This window comes from Artemia franciscana, chromosome 4, assembly GCF_032884065.1.
Source record: "Artemia franciscana chromosome 4, ASM3288406v1, whole genome shotgun sequence".
Lineage (NCBI taxonomy): Eukaryota > Metazoa > Arthropoda > Branchiopoda > Anostraca > Artemiidae > Artemia > Artemia franciscana.
In genome coordinates, this window is record NC_088866.1 from 24,022,974 (window position 1) to 24,041,600 (window position 18,627).

Below are 18,627 nucleotides of genomic sequence, written 5' to 3' on the forward strand. Positions count from 1 at the left end.
TTGACCTCTATTCGGGGCGTTTTGCTTCTTTTTCCTTAATTATGAAAATATTTCAATTCTAATACTGTTTGAGAGGCAATTCTATACATATTTTACATATTTATAACCATCATTAAAATTTAACCCCTTTTATGTAAATATCGTTGTTAAACTTCAGTTTTTGAGATTTCTATCGCTCGTTACTTACGTTAAGGCCGTGATTAAGTGAACTTGAAAACATCGAGCTTCAAAATTGAAGTTAGGTTAGTCTTCTGTCTTTTAATTCTCTAGAGACCGTCGAATGTCAAAACTTCAAATAGTACCAATTATCAAGTCTTGTGAGAGGTTTTGATAGACAGCTTCCTTTGGTGAGATGCTTCAGCCGAGGAATAGTAATATATTTGGCTGGGTCTTGCAAGCATTGGTTACCGACCAAGGGAGAAGAGAAAATGAGCAAAAGAGCACTATCATTCTCAAATACAAAATGCCCATGTATCAAACAGTTCGTGGTAACGAACTGTAGTAAGGAGCGACCCGGCTCAATAGTTACCAAAACTCTAGAAAATTGAATTTTGATATCAATAGCTACATCAAAAGAATCGAATTTTAATGCTGATTTTAAATAAATAAGTTTCATCAAGTTTAATCTTACCCATCAAAAGTTGCGAGCCTGAGAAAATTTGCCTTATTTATGAAAATAGGGGGAAACACCCTCTAAAAGTCATACAATCTTAACAAAAATCACACCATCAGATTCAGCGTATTAGAGAACCCTACTGTAGAAGTTTCAAGCTTCTATCTACAAAAATGTGGAATTTTGTATTTTTTGCCAGAAGACAAATCACGGGTGCGTGTTTATTTTTTATTTTATTTTTTTCCCCAGGGGTCATCGTATAGACCAAGTGGTCCTAGAATGTCGCAAGAGGACTCATTCTAACGGAAATGGAAAGTTCTAGTGCCCTTTTTAAGTGACCAAAAAATTATTTTGTTTGGGGGGTGGGGCTGAGGCGAGGGGGCTATGTTGGAGGATCTTTTCTTGGAGGGATTTGTCATTGGGGAAGAAAAATCAAACAGTTTGTGGTAACGAACTGTAGTAAGGAGCTATCCGGCTCAATAGTAACCAAAAACTTAAAAAAATTGAATTTTGATATCGATAGCTACATCAAACGAATCGCATTTTAATGCTGATTTTAAATATATAGGTTTCATCAAGTTTAGTCGTACCCATCAAAAGTTACGAGCCTGAGAAAATTTGTCTAATTTAGGAAAATAGGGGGAAACACCCCCTAAAAGTCGTAGGATCTTAACGAAAATGACAGATTCAGCGTGTTCGAAAACCCTACTGTAGAAGTTTCAAGCTCCTATCTACAAAAATGTGGAATTTTGTATTTTTTGCCAGAAGACAAATCGCGGGTGCGTGTTTATTTGTTGTTTTTTTTTCTTTTCCCCAGGAGAATGTCGCAAGAGGTCTCATTCTAACGGAAATGAAAAGTTCTAGTGCCCTTTTTAAGTGACCAAAAAAATTAGAGGGCATCTAGGCCCCCTCCCACGCTCATTTTTTTCCAAAGTCAACGGATGAAAATTTTGAGATAGCCATTTTATTCAACATAGTCGAAAACCATGAGAACTATGTCTATGGGGATGACTTACTCCCCCACAGTCCCTGTGGGAGGGGCTGCAAGTTATAAACTTCGACCAGTGTTTATATATAATAATGGTTATGGGGAAGTGTACAGACGTTTTCAGGGGTATTTTTTTGGTTTTGGGGGTAGGGTTGAGGGGAGGGGGCTATGTGGAAGGATCTTTACTTGGAGAAATATGTCATGGGGGAAGAAAAATTCAATGAAAAGGGTGCAGGGCGCAGAACGAATCTGGTCACGTTAGAAAAAAACGTCAAATTCGGAGCTTAATATACAGTGCTGGGTGTTCAGAGCCTCTCAATTATGGAGTATAATTTGAAAATAGTACAACTATACGAGCAATAAAACATATATACCACAACCATAACTAAACTAACGAAAGAACTGCTAAGAGATAACACAACTATAAAGCGAAAACAGGTGAAAACTAACGGGAAAATAAACGAACTAAGTATAATCCTTTTCGAATTTTGAGCCTAACTTCTGCAAAGGAGTAATGATGTCAGAAGCCCCGAAATACCGAATTATTTTCTTTCAAACAGTTCGTCGTAACGAACTGTGGTAAGGAGCGACCCGGCTCAATAGTAAACGAAACTCTAAATAATAGAATTTTGATGCTAAAATATACATCAAAAGAATCGGATTTTTATGCTGATTTTATATATATAAGTTTCATCAAATTTGGTCTTTGTCATCAAAAGTTACGAGCCTGAGAAAATTTGTCTTATTTTAGAAAATAGGGGAAAACACCCCCTAAAAGTCACACAATCTTAACAAAAGTCACACCACCGCATTTCGCGTATCAGAGATCCCTATAGCAAAATTTTCAAACTCCTATCTACAAAAATGTGGAATTTCGTATTTTTTGCCAGAAGACAAATCACGGGTGCGTGTTTATTTGTTTGTTTGTTTTTTTTTCTTTTACCCAGGGGTCATCGTGTCGACCAAGTGATCCTAGAATGTTGCAAGAGGGCTCATTCTAACGGAAACAAAAAGTTCTAGTGCCCTTTTTAAGTGCCCAAAAAAATTGGAGGGCACCTAGGCCCCCTCCCACGCTCATTTATATTTTAAGATAGCCATTTTGTTCCGCATAGTCAAAAACCATAATAACTATGTCTTTGGGAATGACTTACTCCCCCACAGTCCCTGGGGGAGGGGCTGCAAGTTACAAACTTCGACCAGTGTTTACATATAATAATGGTTATTGGGAAGTGTACAGTCGTTTTCAGGGGATTTTTTTTACACATAGACGATGAATGATAACTACAAAGTCCACGTGGTAATACCTATATGGAACTGTAGGTAAATTTTCTTACATTTGTTGATATACGGTTTCTTGATTTACTATTTACGCTCGTTGACGTCATTTTTATGAGACAAGGTACTTTTTTTAGTATTTAACGGGTTTATCGTGAAATTAGTGCTGAAGGGAAAATTGAGTAACACATTGTTACCCCAAAAAAAGGCTTTAGTTATTATTTTGCGTCATTCAATGTATGTTCAATGCTGCATATCCTCATAAAATCACACATCTAAGCATTAAAGCCATTTGTAAATAAAACTGCCAATTTAAATGTCTAGAGAATAGCGGTTTATTGTTATAGCTGTTAACTCTGTTTCTATTCTTCTGGACATTTGGTTGGGCAGTCCCACGTAAAGATTGTAGCATTTACAATTTGCTTTACAAAAAAAGATGAAAGCATGATTGCCTGAATCCGTAAAATTTCAGCCTACTTCACTCCATCACAAAGCATTCTAAGTCACATATTGCCAAATGTTTCAGTATCTGAGGAAATACTTACTCGAAAACTAACTATATACGAGAGTAGTAGAAGTCCCCAAAAACTTACAAAAAATTTCAGATGTATGCTGGCCTTGGGGGTAAGTAAGTAAGACAGCACTAGACCCTTAAGGTCCAAACCGGCGGTGCTGATCTCCGTTTCATGGCCCTTCAGCCAGTAAGTGCAATGGGGGGCTGGGGGCCAACCATCCTGTGCTTTCACACACCCTTCCTGCTTACCTTCCCCAGATTTCTCCAGGTATCCATTTAGAGCTGGGTTGACTCTGGCTGAGCTTACAGAGTCACGCCACTGACCCCTGTTCCAAACTAAATAACTGGTCCCAACTGGGATTGAACCCGTGACCCTTGGACACAGAATTTCAACGCCAGCGCGCCAGTCACTCAGCCAGGACGGCTTTGGGTAGTTCTGGACGGCTTGGTAGGCCTTGGATGTAGTTCTGGCAACCTTCTGGCTGTTCCGCTGAAATAGTATCCGCAAATAGGGGCCTAGTGATCATATAAGGCTGCCAAAATCATACTCAGGGCTCAATAAATTGCTGAGATTAGAGTGACGCCAATAATGGCTGCCATAATCAAGCCCGGGGTCGATTCCCCTGGTCCATATGAAGAACCGACTATGATATAAGATAAAATTCCTTGAGGAGTAGTCTGAGGTGGGAAAAAGAAATTCTCTTACCAGTACTGGTACTGATAATCAATTATCGCTGCTGCTTATGGCTGGTAAGTTGTGGGTAACTCTCTCCTCTCTTTTGAGGGACGAGCATTGTCTGTTGGAGCCTGTATGAGCCGCGAGTCTGTCTAAGTTCTTGAGATAGAGAAAACAGTTATGGACACTTCGACACTTCCAAAGAAGGCTCTTTGATGAAGGGGAAACTCAGAATTGCCCTATCTCAAACTACCACGCCGAGGACCAAGAATCAAGGACCTATTTTTTCTTGGGGGGGGGAGTATGGAGAGGTATTTAGCCTCTGTTGCCCCAATGTTAATAATAATGCCTCAGCGGTCTTTCTTTAGGTGATGGGTGCAATATTACTTCTGATGGCTTACCTGAAATATAATGAATAAAAAAGCTCCTAGTGCTGCCAAGTAAAAAGAAAGATTGGTTTAAAGTTTAAACTAGTTTGTTATTTTTTTTTTCTTGCCTTTCCACTTTTATCTCGTATGTAGTGGCTCTGTTTGACTTTTTCTGAATCATCTTGTAAATCAACAATTTTCCCAAATTATTTAACGGTAGCAAATTATTAAAGTACTTAAGTAGCAAGAAGAGTTGTTATTTAATCAAACTGAATAAGGATCGATTCCTTCAGATAATTTTTGATTCCTTCAAGACATAACCATGCATAAGTTCTTTAGTAGGTTTTATATATAATTTCACCTTGTATTATTAGTTGAGAAAGAAGATGCCAATTCCCCCTCTTTTTTGGCTATTTTACTCAAGTTTAGTATAAGATCTTTCACAATTACTTCTTCTGACAATTTATGTCAGGACAAAGCCATCTGGGGGCAAAATAGCTGAACAAAATAGTGTACTTTTTCTTTTTTTTTATGTGATTCTTGTTTTGGGAGTTATGGACGAATTTATTTTTTACTATGGGGCATGATCGTCTCTTCCTAGGTTGCTAGCTACCGCTGTAACCCGGAAAAGTTTATTGCGCAAAGAAATTTGTGAAGTCTTTGAAAACTTTAGCCTACTAGAAACCCCTCGAAAATGGCATCGGATCAGATAGAAAATTGTAGTGTTAGAATTACCACGGTCGGAAACTTTGTGCACGGGAGTTACGGTCATCCATCTTGAACAGCAAAGAGGATCACTTTTTTTTGCTGGGGAAGCTCAGATGTGTCTCCGTTTCTCATTCTTGTTTTCATCACAAAGGTGATTTTATCGGACCAGCTTTTCATAGAATTATGTGAAAGGGATCATGGAAAGGAAATCTCAATATCTACTGCCCTTTTTTTTATAGGAAAAGAGATCCAGCCACAGCAATGGGGCGTTTTCTGCCATTTGTGCCATCAATGTTTTCCCGTGGCAAATCAAGACGCTGGAGAATGAATATTCTAAGATAGCCAATAAGTTGTTCTTGGTGTAAGGCCCCAGCAAAGAGGCTCTGATCAACTCCCCCCAACTCTTAAAAAATCGAACAAAACGACGTTTTCTGCCAGTCTTCGCCACAAAACATCATTTTAACTCTAAAGAGATCAACATTCTGAGAAATACAAATTCTAAGATAGCCAATAGATCTGACATGGTCTAGAGCCCTAGGCACGAGGTTCTGACCCTCCTCCTTCCCTTGAAAAACTAGGAAACAGGTCTGAATTTTGTTGTAACCGGTTACTTTTAATTTGAAATTAGAGACCCCCCGAAGGCTGCAAGCACAACACGATCACTCCAGAAACACACGATCACTCCAGAAACACTATGCAGAAACACACGATCATCTGGGGGCAAGATAAGAAGAGTCTGAAAATAGAAAACAAAATGATCATTTTTACTGAATTTAGATAAAGTTTCAAACAGAATGACAAAGAGATGTGGTAATTATCAACATTACATAATTAATTTAAAATACAAAATTTTTCAAAAAATAATTTTTTTCGAAGAAAAGAAAAAAGAACTCCATTAAGCCAAAGAGAGAAGTTGGATTAAGGGTGTGTTTGTTTACTACAAAGGGTGTGAGAGGGGGGCTTCTTGCCTTCCAAGGACTTTTGACTACTAAAAAGAGATAAGGTACTTTAAATCTCGAATTGAATGAGCTCCCTCTGACGTTTTCGCGAACACTTCTTCCATGCCATATGGCCTGGTAAAAAAAAAAAAAAAATAAGACTAAGACAAATTAACGCAACATGGAACTGCAGAGAGTAAACCTAGGCCCATTCTAACCGAAACCTTTAAAGCTTATTTTATGAGAAACTGTCTAATGTAAAATGTTTCCCAACTGGCGTTGATTCAGAAATAACAATTTTTATTAAGAATTAGTAAAATAATAATTTCTAATTATTGAGACAAATTTTTGAGAATTCTAAGAAAAAGAGCCAGACACCGCTCATAGATGACGTCAAATCAAAATTAAAAGTGCACAATTGAAGCCGCTATTGTCGAAAACTTTTAACTAGTGACTTGCAGTCTCTAACTGTAGTATAACTTTAAACAGCAAGGGAGATCGTGTTTCTGCATAGATAGCATTATAATGTTACTTAATTTTCCATTTTATATTTGTTCTTCATGAGTGATCACGTTGAGGCAGTGGTCAATGAATATTGGAGGAAAATTCATTGGGACGGAACAAAGTCTTTTACCCTGTTGGCATTTTATGCCATTTCATGCCATAAAACGTCACTTTCCTATCAAAGAGAGCCAAAATTATGGGAAATCCAGATTCAAGGCTAGGTCTTGGATTTGTTGTGTTCTAATATCCTGAAGTGGATGTTTAGCCCATAAACACGTTTCAGTCTTCTGATGTGTCTATCTCCATCCATTCACCTCCAAAGGACACTAGAATAACCTTGGGCAAATATATTAAGAAAAGAGAAATCACCAATGCAACAGCACAAACAAATTAAAAAAAAACAAAACACATATGTGTACAAGTGACAGAGGGGTAAAAAAAGGTAAAGGTCCAAAAAGAGATAACTAAGAAATAAATAATTCGTTTAATTTGGCGTTTGATCCTCTGTCTACAAAAATGTAACATTTCTTATGCAAATATTAACGGTTAATCCTTAAAAAAAAAAAAAATTCTGGCATAATATGACAGACGGTTCACTTTCAAAATAAATGATTTTACAGGTGTTTAGGGGAGGCAAATAAATTTTGGACAAAACTTTTTTAAAGTACATGGAAGAAATCAGTTGCTTACAGGAATGAAACTTTCAGTGATTACCATAATAGATAATTGAGCTAATTCCACAACTTTCAATCCCCAGCTCTACTATATACATGAAAATGTGTCTGAAAAGCGCCAATCAAAATTTTTTGGAGAATTTTATAGCCAATAAAATTTATAAGAAAAATTTGTTTGGTTAAATAGCGCTTGCTAAGGTTCGGCATTAGTAAAGTCTCCAAATATCTGTTGGGTACATGTTGGAAAAACACGACGTGTTTGTGCGTGTTTGGGGGAGGGGTGGGGGCGTTGGTGTAGCTGCGCTCTGACCACTTTTACCCTTAAAAAGGGCACTAAAATTTCTGATTACCAATCCAATGAGTCCCCGCCAAAACATATACGACCGCCCTTTCTATAAGAACCTTATATGCCCCAGGGTCTATCTTACAGCCCTTTCCCTGAGTGTTATAGGGAGAGGGTTGTCATCTTCACAAAAATAAATTCCAAAACCTTCGATTACGATGACTAAGTTTATTATCTCCAAATTGTTTTTGGAGGTGTTAAGAGAAATGAAGAACGTGGAGGGGGGGTGTATTGCTCTCAAATCACTTTGACTGTTAAAAAGGCATTATGACTTCTAATTTCAAATTAAACAAGCCCCAAACGAAGTTTATACAACCGCCGATTCCATAAAAACTTTATATACCCTCATGGCATAACTTACAACCCTATCCCGAGGGTGCTGGGGGAGGGGGTGTAGAGACACCAATATGTGTTTTTTGGACTAACTTGAACAAAATCCTTATCTTATGATTTCAATCAGATGCGTTTGGTGAAAAAGGGGGCTGTTGGGGTGGGGATCCAAATGGCTTCTGTCACTTTTGAAGCTTGAAAAAGAACTAGAACTTCCAATTTTTAACCAAATGAGCCTCTTTTAAAATTAAACAACCATCCTTTCCATAAAAACTTTAAATACCCCTCAGCATAACCTACAACCCTCGTCCCTAGGCTTTGGTGGTTATTTCAGCCCCAAAAGCCTTGTTGTATGATCTTTGGAGTATTTAAAATAAAATAACTGATAAAATAATAATATTTAAAATAAAATAAAATAAAATTACTGAGTTATAAGTAAAAATGCCACTAAATAAAACTTTCCGAACGCAAAATTTCAGCAGGAGCCTCTTTAAATTTCCGTATTAAAAATTGCAACACCCTCTACAGTACCATCTTAAACATCAAGAGAAATATGCATCTCGGAAACTGTTTATGCAGAATTTTTGAAAGTATTTGAGCATTTAATTTGGCATGTATTTTAATACTTAGAAAAGAGCTTAACATCTCGAAAAAAGTAATTAAAAAGGCAACTAAAAAGATTATTTCTAACACAAGATTTTATCACGAGCCTCTTAAATTTACAAATCGTGAGAACACCCACTGAGGGAGATCGTTATGAAAAATATTGATCTAGGAAACAGTTAATGCATAATTTTTAAAATTATTTGACGATTCAAATTAATGTATATTTAAATATTAACACAAAGAAACTCCTATCAACTATTTTGGGACGCTTTATAAAGAACAAGTAAAATACTAATAAGTAAATTATTCCTAACACAAGATTCCACGATGAGCCCCAGAAATTTACAAATGATAAATCCAAATATTCTCTGAAAGTATCACCACGAATATTAAAAGATGTATACGTCTAGGAAAAAGTTTCCACAAAATATTTGAACGAATTTGGGTATTTAATTTAGGTTTTATTCAAACATACTCACAACACTGCTTTTATGTTCTTGACATGGACATAACGGTATGCAAAACCGTAAAACATCGTAACGAGTTAGATTTTTGATCTGTCTCTATTTTAAGTAGAGATATAGGTCTCTAAACTAATCAATGACGTCCCAGAGTCTCCATCCCAATACAAGTTCAATATGGGCTGCTACAAGCTCATGTGGTCCCATCCCCGATTTTGAAACAGAATTTGGATTTTCCTTCATAAGCCAGATTTCAAGTCGCTGAGAAAAGGGGCTACCTGAATCGGCAAATATTCAGTTCCCTTTCATTTAAACTTGGCTCTTTCGTTAAAAAAAACTTGTGGTTAGATTTACTGTTCAACTCTAAGAGCTTAAGTTATGCACGATAAAACTTTTCTATGTTCCTAAATTAGCGGCACCATTTACGATTAAATATCCAATCGAGGTTTTCAGATGGCTCTTGAATCTCATTTTGAAAGAGTCAACAGAGGAACTTTTGTGAGTAAATTCCTGAGAAAGATCATTCTAGGATGAAGTGCAACGTCGGATGAAGCTGTTTTTTAATTACTCTGTTCTCGGCTTGCTATTCTCAAGATAATTGGACCGAGCTGTGTGCCTTCATGTCTTTTTGTTGGTTATGCAATGGGACGCACAATACGAGAAACCTCTAAAAAGGAGGCGAATTTAAGTGCTTGCAGAAAATAGGCATCGAGGCTACATCAAACCCTTTCACTAACAGACTGGAGAGAGTCATGGGGAAAACTAAGTCTGCCCTATTAGCCCCATTTTGTTCTTTTGGAATGGCGCCAGCAATGTTTTCGGAATGCCAGCATACGGCAGACATCCATACTCCGCAATGGGTGTGATGCAAGACTTGCGAAATGAAGTGATCAAAAAAAAGGTTATAACTGATATAAAGGGTTTATTTTTGCTAAGTCTTAGCTTTTTAAATGATTGAGTAAAAAACAAAGAGCATAAAAAAATTATTTTCCTAGTGCAAGTTTTGATCATGAGTCTCCTATTTCTACAGAACTAAAGTGAGTTTTTCAATCATCATTTTTATATTGCCATGAACAGAAAAAAGTCTTCAAAGCCATTATTGATGTATAAAAGAGGTTCTCATGTTATTTTGTAAACTCTGCTCGCTCTTTTTTTCTGTTTTACTTTGTTGTTGTTTTAACAAATATAACTTATTAAATATGTATGTTGAATCCAGCTGCCAAAAAGAGACTGAAATTTCTATCTGGGCTTTTTTTAAACAAATAAACAATAACCTTCCGTTCGAAATTGAAAAATCCGCTTCATCGCCCGGAGACATTATATTCACAAAAATGCAACTTCAAGAAGATTGACGTGTCCAATCAGTTCCATTTTCGTTAACACTCTGAATGACTGAGCAACAATTAAAAAGGCTATTAAATACAACTTTTATGGCAGAAAATCATCCTGAGCCTCTTAAATCAACAGATAAAAAAAACAATAGTTTTTTAGATTATCCTTTTTAGCGTGCCAAGAACAGAATCCGAAACTATTCTTGAAACCCATTATTGATCTCTCGAAGAGCCACCGCCTGAGTCAAGGCCAAAATAAGCAACTAAAAAATCCTGTGGCTCCTGATCTTGCTTCGATACACGCTTGCTGATCTTGCCCAAAAAATTGGGGTTCATGAGGAATACATTCGTACTAAGATTCTGTTACACAGCTAAAATTTGTTTGTGATATATCTTCCAACTAATATTTTTTTTTCTTTTTACTGGCTTAAAATTGTACATACATACATGCAAGAAACAATCGTATACAGAATTTATATATATAGATATATCTTTTTATTTATTAAATAACCCTTATTAATTTTTTTTTTCATTATTTAACATGGAATTTAACGTTTCGTTCCTTTTACTAGGTTAAAATTTCCCATAGAAAACCAAATAAGGCTTCTAAAGGATATTGCTATTTTGCTTTCCTTTCTTAATTTACGCTTCAAAATACCACTTTGACATCAATATGTCAAATGTTTTCTCCCTTGACCTATCTTAGCTCTATTCATACCTGACACTGCGATTCTCTAGGGCTTTCCTAAATCTCTTTCGAAATCATGAAGTTTTTAGGGCAGTTTACATTTTTTTTATGTTACCACTTTGAACAATAAGATAATAAACAATAATGATTGCCTAAATTCGACACCAAAATTTCAAACATTTTCCCCCTGGACCCATTTTAGGTCTGTTTATACATAACAATGCAATTTCTTAAGATTTTAGTTTTAGCTGTTTCAAAATTATGAAGTTCTACGGTAGTTTCACATTTTAGTCAATGTTGCCACTTGAACAATAAAAAAATGAGCAATGCTAATTAGTAAAATTTGATATTGAAATGACAAACTTTTGGCACCCTGAACTCATTTTAGGTCTGTTTACACCTGAAAACACAGTTTTGTAAGACCTTCCTTTTAGCTGATTCAAAATTATGAAGATTTTATCGCAGTTTCACATTTTGTCAATGTTGCCACTTTGAACCATAAAAAAATAAACAATAACAATTAGATAAATTTAACACCAAACTGTCAAACATGTTCCCACTGGACCCATTTTAGGTCTGTTTAGCTGATTCGAAATTATGAACATTTTACCACAGTTTCACATTTTGTCAATATTGCCACTTCGAACACAAAAGAAAATAAGCGAAACTAATCAGTTTAATCTGACATCGTTTCGGTCCATAAAATTCAGTCATTAATAACCTGTTGATTTCCAAAGACAAATACACTTTCAAAGGAAGGCTAAACCTTCTTAAGATGTTTGTTGCCAGGTGTTTTAAAGTTATTTGTTTTGCTGATTGTTTGCCCAGTTTTTTTTTTTCCAATTTAGTTCCAACTACTACAAAATTGTACAACTAAATATTGAGGTCTTTTTCATTAAAATTGAATCGGTTGTGCAAGTTTCCACCAGACAATTTTACAAAATCAGATTTAGTTTTCACTTGGTACTTTAACGAATAATGTCATTGGATTATGAGAACGCGCCACAGACAAACACGGACAGGCTCAGGTAGGTGCTCTTCTTCTTTACGTAGTTCTTCCCAAAAATTTACTTTACCTAAGCGATCATCAACAGTAGCTAACGATTCTCCTGTTTATGAATCCATTTCTCTCCACAAGTTTGCTTGTGAGCAACCTTTTTTTTCTTTTTGGGGTGCTTTGTTTGTGTTATATTTAGTATAAAAAATGATGATGATGATAATGATGACAAAAGCCAGTAGGATTTAAGCAAATGTTTTATGACTTAATAAGTCAAATCAATTTTTTTTTCTTTGGAGATCATCATGCACAGCTGTTTTGCCAGCCAGAAGAAAAAAAAAGCATTCAAACTTTGTTGTTCCGCCAATTTTCTTAGCTTTTTTCCTCGATTTTTACTCAAAAAATTCAGGCAAAATAATTTTGATTTCGGGTACATAGAAGAAAAGATGATAAAATTCAACAAAATAATTTGTTTCTTTGGACTAAAAATACTGCGTTTTTTTGACAAGTTTATACGTAATAAATAATTCTAAATATTTAAACTTTCCTTTTGAGGGAGATTTTGCCCTTCTTCTAAGATTAGACTCATTTTCCAAGGCTCCTCTCTTTTTCCGGGCAAATTTTAAAGTTGGGATCACCATAAAACCAACAATGTTGATGCATATAACATTATCAAAATATAGGTCTTTACAGTTTGAGTAAAAAGCTACTAGTACTAGTAGCTTTTTTATTATGTTAGCTTACAGTTCGATATTACAAAGTGCTTTACATGGTTAGGAATAATTGGCTACCCATGGAAAAGTGATTTTGATAACAATGGTTTCAATAGTGCCTTCTTTATTAAAATTCAACGTCACATTCAAAGAGTTTCAATTTTTTTTTCTTAAAAATTCCTCAATAATTGTGTTTACGACCCATATAATAAGGTTAAAAAGGTAAAGGATACGAATTAGACTTTACAGTTCCTATTGGTGGTGCTGATCTACATTCCATGGCCCTTCAACCATGAAATGTAGTGAGGAGTTGGGGGCCAGCCATCTTGTGCTTTCGCACACCCTTCCTCTTCGCCTTCCACAGATTTCTCCAGGCTCCCATTTACAGCTGATTCGACTCCGACTGAGGCTACAGAGTCACACTACTGACACCCGTTCCAAACAAATAATTAGCGACGCCAAGACTCGAACCTTTGTACTCACGGAAAAACGATTTCAGGTCAAGTGTGCTAACTCGGCTAGGACGGCTCGTTTAACAGCTATAGATAAACCCAAACTGGGCTATCAGACTTTTATCAACTTTAAGATGTAAATATTTTTTGTACTTTTTTAATGTATTTTAAAACTTTCGTTTAACATATGCTGTGATTCACTCTTTACTAGATTACGGCTGCTGATGTAGCAATGGTATGGTTGCATGACAAAAATACATTACCGACATGAACCAGTGAAATTCAAGCAAAATTTTTAACATCATACCTTATGAAAATAACTTCTCTTTTTTTTCTTTTACACAACTAAACGAAACTAATAAGTACTAGAAAAACGATAAATGAAAAAAAGAAGTTAAATTTATCTTATCTAAATCTCCCATCCCACTCCACTTCATAAGGTGATACATAATCCCAGCAGCCTAGCATATTATTTCTGATGAAATATTTTCTGGAATATTCATTCTCGTTCAGTTCTTCTAACAACTGCTTCTGCTCTTTTTCTTTTTGCATCATTTCGTAGTTGACTACTTTCGCCTTGAATGGCAATTTCTCAGCAAGCATGTTAAGGAAGCCTTTCACCTGAAATAAAGAAGAAAAATAAATGCTATTTCGACTGCGGTACTTCAATAGAGCTTATGCACCTTTTTTGCAAATCTTATACTTATATTACACCCCCCTCAAACCGATGAGCTCTATCAATTTAACAATAAGTAGGCTAAACCCTAGTAACTTGCTTTAGTAAAAAAAGGGAATCTTTCCCATAGCTTGTTAGACCATTTTTCACTCTTCCTGCTGTGTGCCTAGATCAGGAATGGGTAATCTGTAGACCACGGGCTATATTTACCCCCTAATAACATTTTTCGGCCCGTGAGATTCACCACACTTTCACAAAACCTAAAGACCAAAGAAGTGAAAAGCAATATATTAAAAAATAGTTTATTTTTGCAATCATACCCTTTAAAAGCTAGGAGTCGAAATTACTGACGCAAAAAGTGAATTCGAAAAACTGGAGAAAACAAACCAGTAAAAACTAGAAGACTATACGAGAATTATAGGAAACTAGAAAAGTCATTCAAAGTATGGCTTGAGTCTTGTTAAAGGGTATAATCGTTTGGCAAGTTTCTTCTTATAGGTCAGAGATGGTCAGGCTTCACTACATGTGAAAACAAACTCCACTGTTCGCTCGTTACGAGAGCCAACAGAAAATGGAACATTAAATTTTGCATTTGTATCAAATTCTCATCTTTTCACGTTGTTCTCTAGCATAGTTGCTTGTTTAATCTTGTGCTTTTTCCTTTGCTTCCCATTGATAAAGGTTTTTGGAGTTAATACCGAAATATTTCAATTTCTAATAGTAAATGGAATAAAAAACAACTTTTTTTAAATAAGAGCAGCAATACCAATACTTAACATGAACGGAAATAATTCCGTATGTGAGCACGACTTTCCCATCCTCAATCACCCTGCTCTTACCCAAAAGTTTTACAGTACTTTAAAAATAACGTTTCTCATTCAAATATTCCAAAATAATATTTCAATTGAATAAATATTCTTATTACACTTATATTCCAAATAAATAATTATTCCAATTAATTAAATTAATATCTTCTAAATAAATAAAAAATACTTCATTTCCACCATCCTTGCTTTTGAGCACTTCCAAACAACAAGGAAGATGCCAAACTAAAAGCTTTGTTTAAATATTTCATGGCTATACGGATTTTTTTTTAAATAGTCATTTAGAATAACTCTTAGTTTTTGCCTCAATACAAGACGATGGTACAGTTAGGCTATACATGAATAGCAGAAATTTTTTCATCATATTTCTTTTATTCTAACTTCAGTGAAAATAAATTCCGTTTCCATTGATTTTTTCATTTCTTTTCGACAGCCGCGCCTATTCTTTCAAAGAACCTTACGTGGCCTTCGAGTTGTTCCAAGATTTAATTTTATTTCATTGTTCTAGCACGTCAAGAAGCATCGAACTCGCCAAAGCACTAGAAATCCCTCCAATTCCCCCAAAGAGATCAGATCCGGTCCGCTTATGTCAATCACGTATCTATAACTTGTACTTATTCTCGAACTGACCAAAGTACTAGAGCTTCCCTCAACTCCCCCAAAGAGAGCGAATCTTTCCGGTTATGTCAATCATTTATCAAGAACATGTGCTTATTCTTTCCATCAAATTTCATCCCGATCCCTCCACTCTAAGAGTTTTCCAAGATTTTCGATTTCGAAGATTTCCTTTTCTCCCTCCAACCTCAATGTAATGAACTGAACGTGGAGCATCTGATACGTCAGATCTTTCTATATATCAAGTTTAATTAGATCCAATCACCTATTCGCAAGATAAACATATATCTATTTTCTTGATTTGCCCCCCCCCCCCTCTAGATGGTTGAATCGGGAAACAACTGTTATCAAGCCAATTTGTGCTGGTCCCTGACACGCCTACGAATGTTCACCGTCCTAGCACGTCCAGAAGCACCGAACTCGTCAAAGCATTGAAAATCTCCCCGAATCCCCCCAATGACACCGGATTCGGTGGAGATTTAAAATAAGAGGTTTTAGTTACGAGGTCCTTCTAAATATCGAATTTCATTAAGATCCGATCACTCGTTCGAAAGTTAAAATCTCATTTTTTCAATTTTTTCCGAATTAACCAAATTATCCGGTTGGGATCCTTCTATCCCAACCTTCTATCCAAACCAATCTTCATTCTACACGATGACCTTCTAAATATCAAATTTCATTAAGACCCCCCCCCAGAGGGTCAAATCGTGGAAACGAATATTTCTAATTTAATCTGGTCTGGTCCCTAATACTCCTGCCATATTTCATCGTTCTAGCTTATCTGGAAGTGCCCAAACTAGCAAAACCAGGACTAACAGACAGACAAACAGAACGAAAAAAACTACGATCGCTATATATCCCTTGGTAAATACCAAGTTCCATAAAAAGAGTGAAATTTCGCTTTACATGCCGGTTTCATATAAATCAGTTATCATTAACTTAAGTCCCTAATTACTATACCCGCATTGTACCCCTAGCTCTGACACAAGAAAAAGAACAGAAGATAAAAACAAGGAAATTCGCAGCAAATGAAAACAAAGAAACTTACAAATATAAGAAAAATTTAGAAAGATAAGAAAAAACAAACAGATTAAGAGTAGTTACTTCTCTCAAACATAAAGAGAATAAGGAAGAAAAACCCCTTCGTTCCTCACCAACACCGCTCTTAGGTTTACGGTCTATTTACATTATTTCTTTTGCTTATTTTGTCTTTTATCAGCTTCACGGTAATCTTCCAAAATCTCTTCGGAAAACTCCTATATATTTCTGATTGAGCTCCATATAGCCTTCGTTCTTCAAATAATATATACATCCCGCCTATCCCTACTATTCGATCAGATTTTAATCCCCTCTTTGCTTATCAACAGGTCTGGAATTCACTACCTTCTTCAGTACAGAGATGCCACTCGCTTGGGACTTTTAAAAGGATTCTTAAGGATCATTTAATAAAGAATCGAATAGAATAACATTTTTTTCTTCCTCTGAGGAGTTGATGTCCCCTGAGTTCCGTTCATGGTGTTTGGTTGTCTTTTCTGCGATTTGACTCCCAGGCCTCAGGTATGTTCTCTATGTTCAGGTTTGTTCTATCGTTCTCTCTTTTTTTTGTTGTTGCTTATGTTGCATCCCCCTTATTGCTTGTATTTTTTTGTATCCCCCTTGTATCCCTGGCCATTATGCCTTTCGAGGGGGAATAAGTGTATTGTAAGTCCATTTTGAATTGGATTTTGTATTGTATTGTATCGAATAATAAACCTCTATTCTTCTTCTATTCTATTCTATTCTTCAGTGGCATCAATTCATGAAAATTACATAGGAGGGCCAAATTAATTTTTTTAAATCTAAAAGGGGGGCGAAATTTTAATTTTTGGTAAAAAAAAAGGAAAAAAAGGCATTTTCAACGACAATAACCTCAAGGCTGTATTTGGAAATCTACTAAGGGAGGGGAGTGGGAGAAACTCTAAGGGGAATACCCCCAAAAGGGGGCTTAAAATTAAAATGGCAGTAATTATTATATTTGCAAAGAGTTTTACTTTTTCGAAATTAACTCCAATTCCCAATAGGTTTTAAATAAAATTTAACTTATTTTATGGGTTTGCCCAATTTTCAGGTGTTCTCAATTCAAAAAGAATAAGATATGGCCAATAGTTTGGGAGGTTTTTAGCTTTATGGACTCCCGTCTATATTTATTTTCTTTTTATACTGAGGACGACTGAGTAGACGCCATGAACGGAATATTTATATTTTTCTCTTTTTAGTTTTGCTACCTGTGAATTGTCCTCGTGTTTTTGTTGTTCGACGTTTTCTCTTATTACCATACTTAGCCGGGATGGTCTTTATACTTTAAAGAGAAAGAGATTAGATCAACAGAAATTTCTACAATAAGCATTGACGTCCTTTTTCATTAATAAAGTTCCATCCATAAAGATAAAATCATTTTTTTTGCTTTCCATTTGCAGAATACTTCCATTGCAGAACCCATTTCAGTACATGCTTCAAGGCCATTAAATTTTGCAAAAAAGAATGGGCATACGAATTCCAGTTATTCCCTTGAGGATCACTAATAAAAATAAACTGAGAAAGCGAGCAGGAACTTCATTAAGCGTATTACAGAAAAAAGTTTGAAATAACCCTTGTTATATTTCTGGCAAGATCTTTCTTTTTGATAGCTGTATATTTAATTTCTAATACTCTTAAATTTTTTGTGGAGGTCTGTTCCAGCCAAAGAAAGATGTGTTGGGAAATAACAAATCTACGAAAAATATTGTTAATCAAGGAATTTTCTTTATTGAATTTCAGAAAATTCACTAAATTAATTAAAATTACTTTTTAAACTAAATTTGAAATGAATTTTTTTTATAGTCATTTTCGATTCTGACAGAGGTGACAGAAAAAGAGGAAAAAGTCCTTATTGTATTTCCACCAGTATCTTTCTTCTGATAGCTGTACAGCTAATTTCTAATGTACATCAAATTTTCAGGGAATGCCTGTTGCAGTCGAAACAGACGAGGGCCAAAGTGCAAAGAGAAAGATGCTTTAAGAAAAAACATTAATAGATACTTATTCATTTGTTAGTAAATTTGTCAAAAATATTGCTAATTAGACATTTTTTTTTACCTAATTTCAAAAATACAACAAATCAATTTGAGTACTTTTTAAATTAAATTCGATATGAAAATTTAAAATTAATTTTTGTCTTCATTTGTTTTTTTATTCCGATAAGAAGATGACAGAAAAGTGGAAATAGCCCTTATTTTATTTCGATCAACAACTTTCTTCCGATTGCTGTAGAGTTGATTTAATATTTACTTCAAACTTGTAGGGCAAGCCGACTGC

At 35.4% G+C, this 18,627-nt stretch overlaps 1 protein-coding gene across 1 annotated transcript in view; it reads right to left on the reverse strand.

Moving 5' to 3' along the window:
- Nucleotides 1–12,814: 12,814 nt before the first annotated feature.
- The window catches only part of LOC136026181 (large ribosomal subunit protein uL16m-like), a 235,760-nt gene continuing 229,947 nt past the window's right edge, over nucleotides 12,815–18,627 (reverse strand). The window contains exon 6 of the mRNA XM_065702503.1: nucleotides 12,815–13,800. Coding sequence (XP_065558575.1) covers nucleotides 13,585–13,800 — 216 coding nt within the window. The 3' untranslated portion in view covers nucleotides 12,815–13,584. The remainder of the gene's footprint in view (nucleotides 13,801–18,627) is intronic.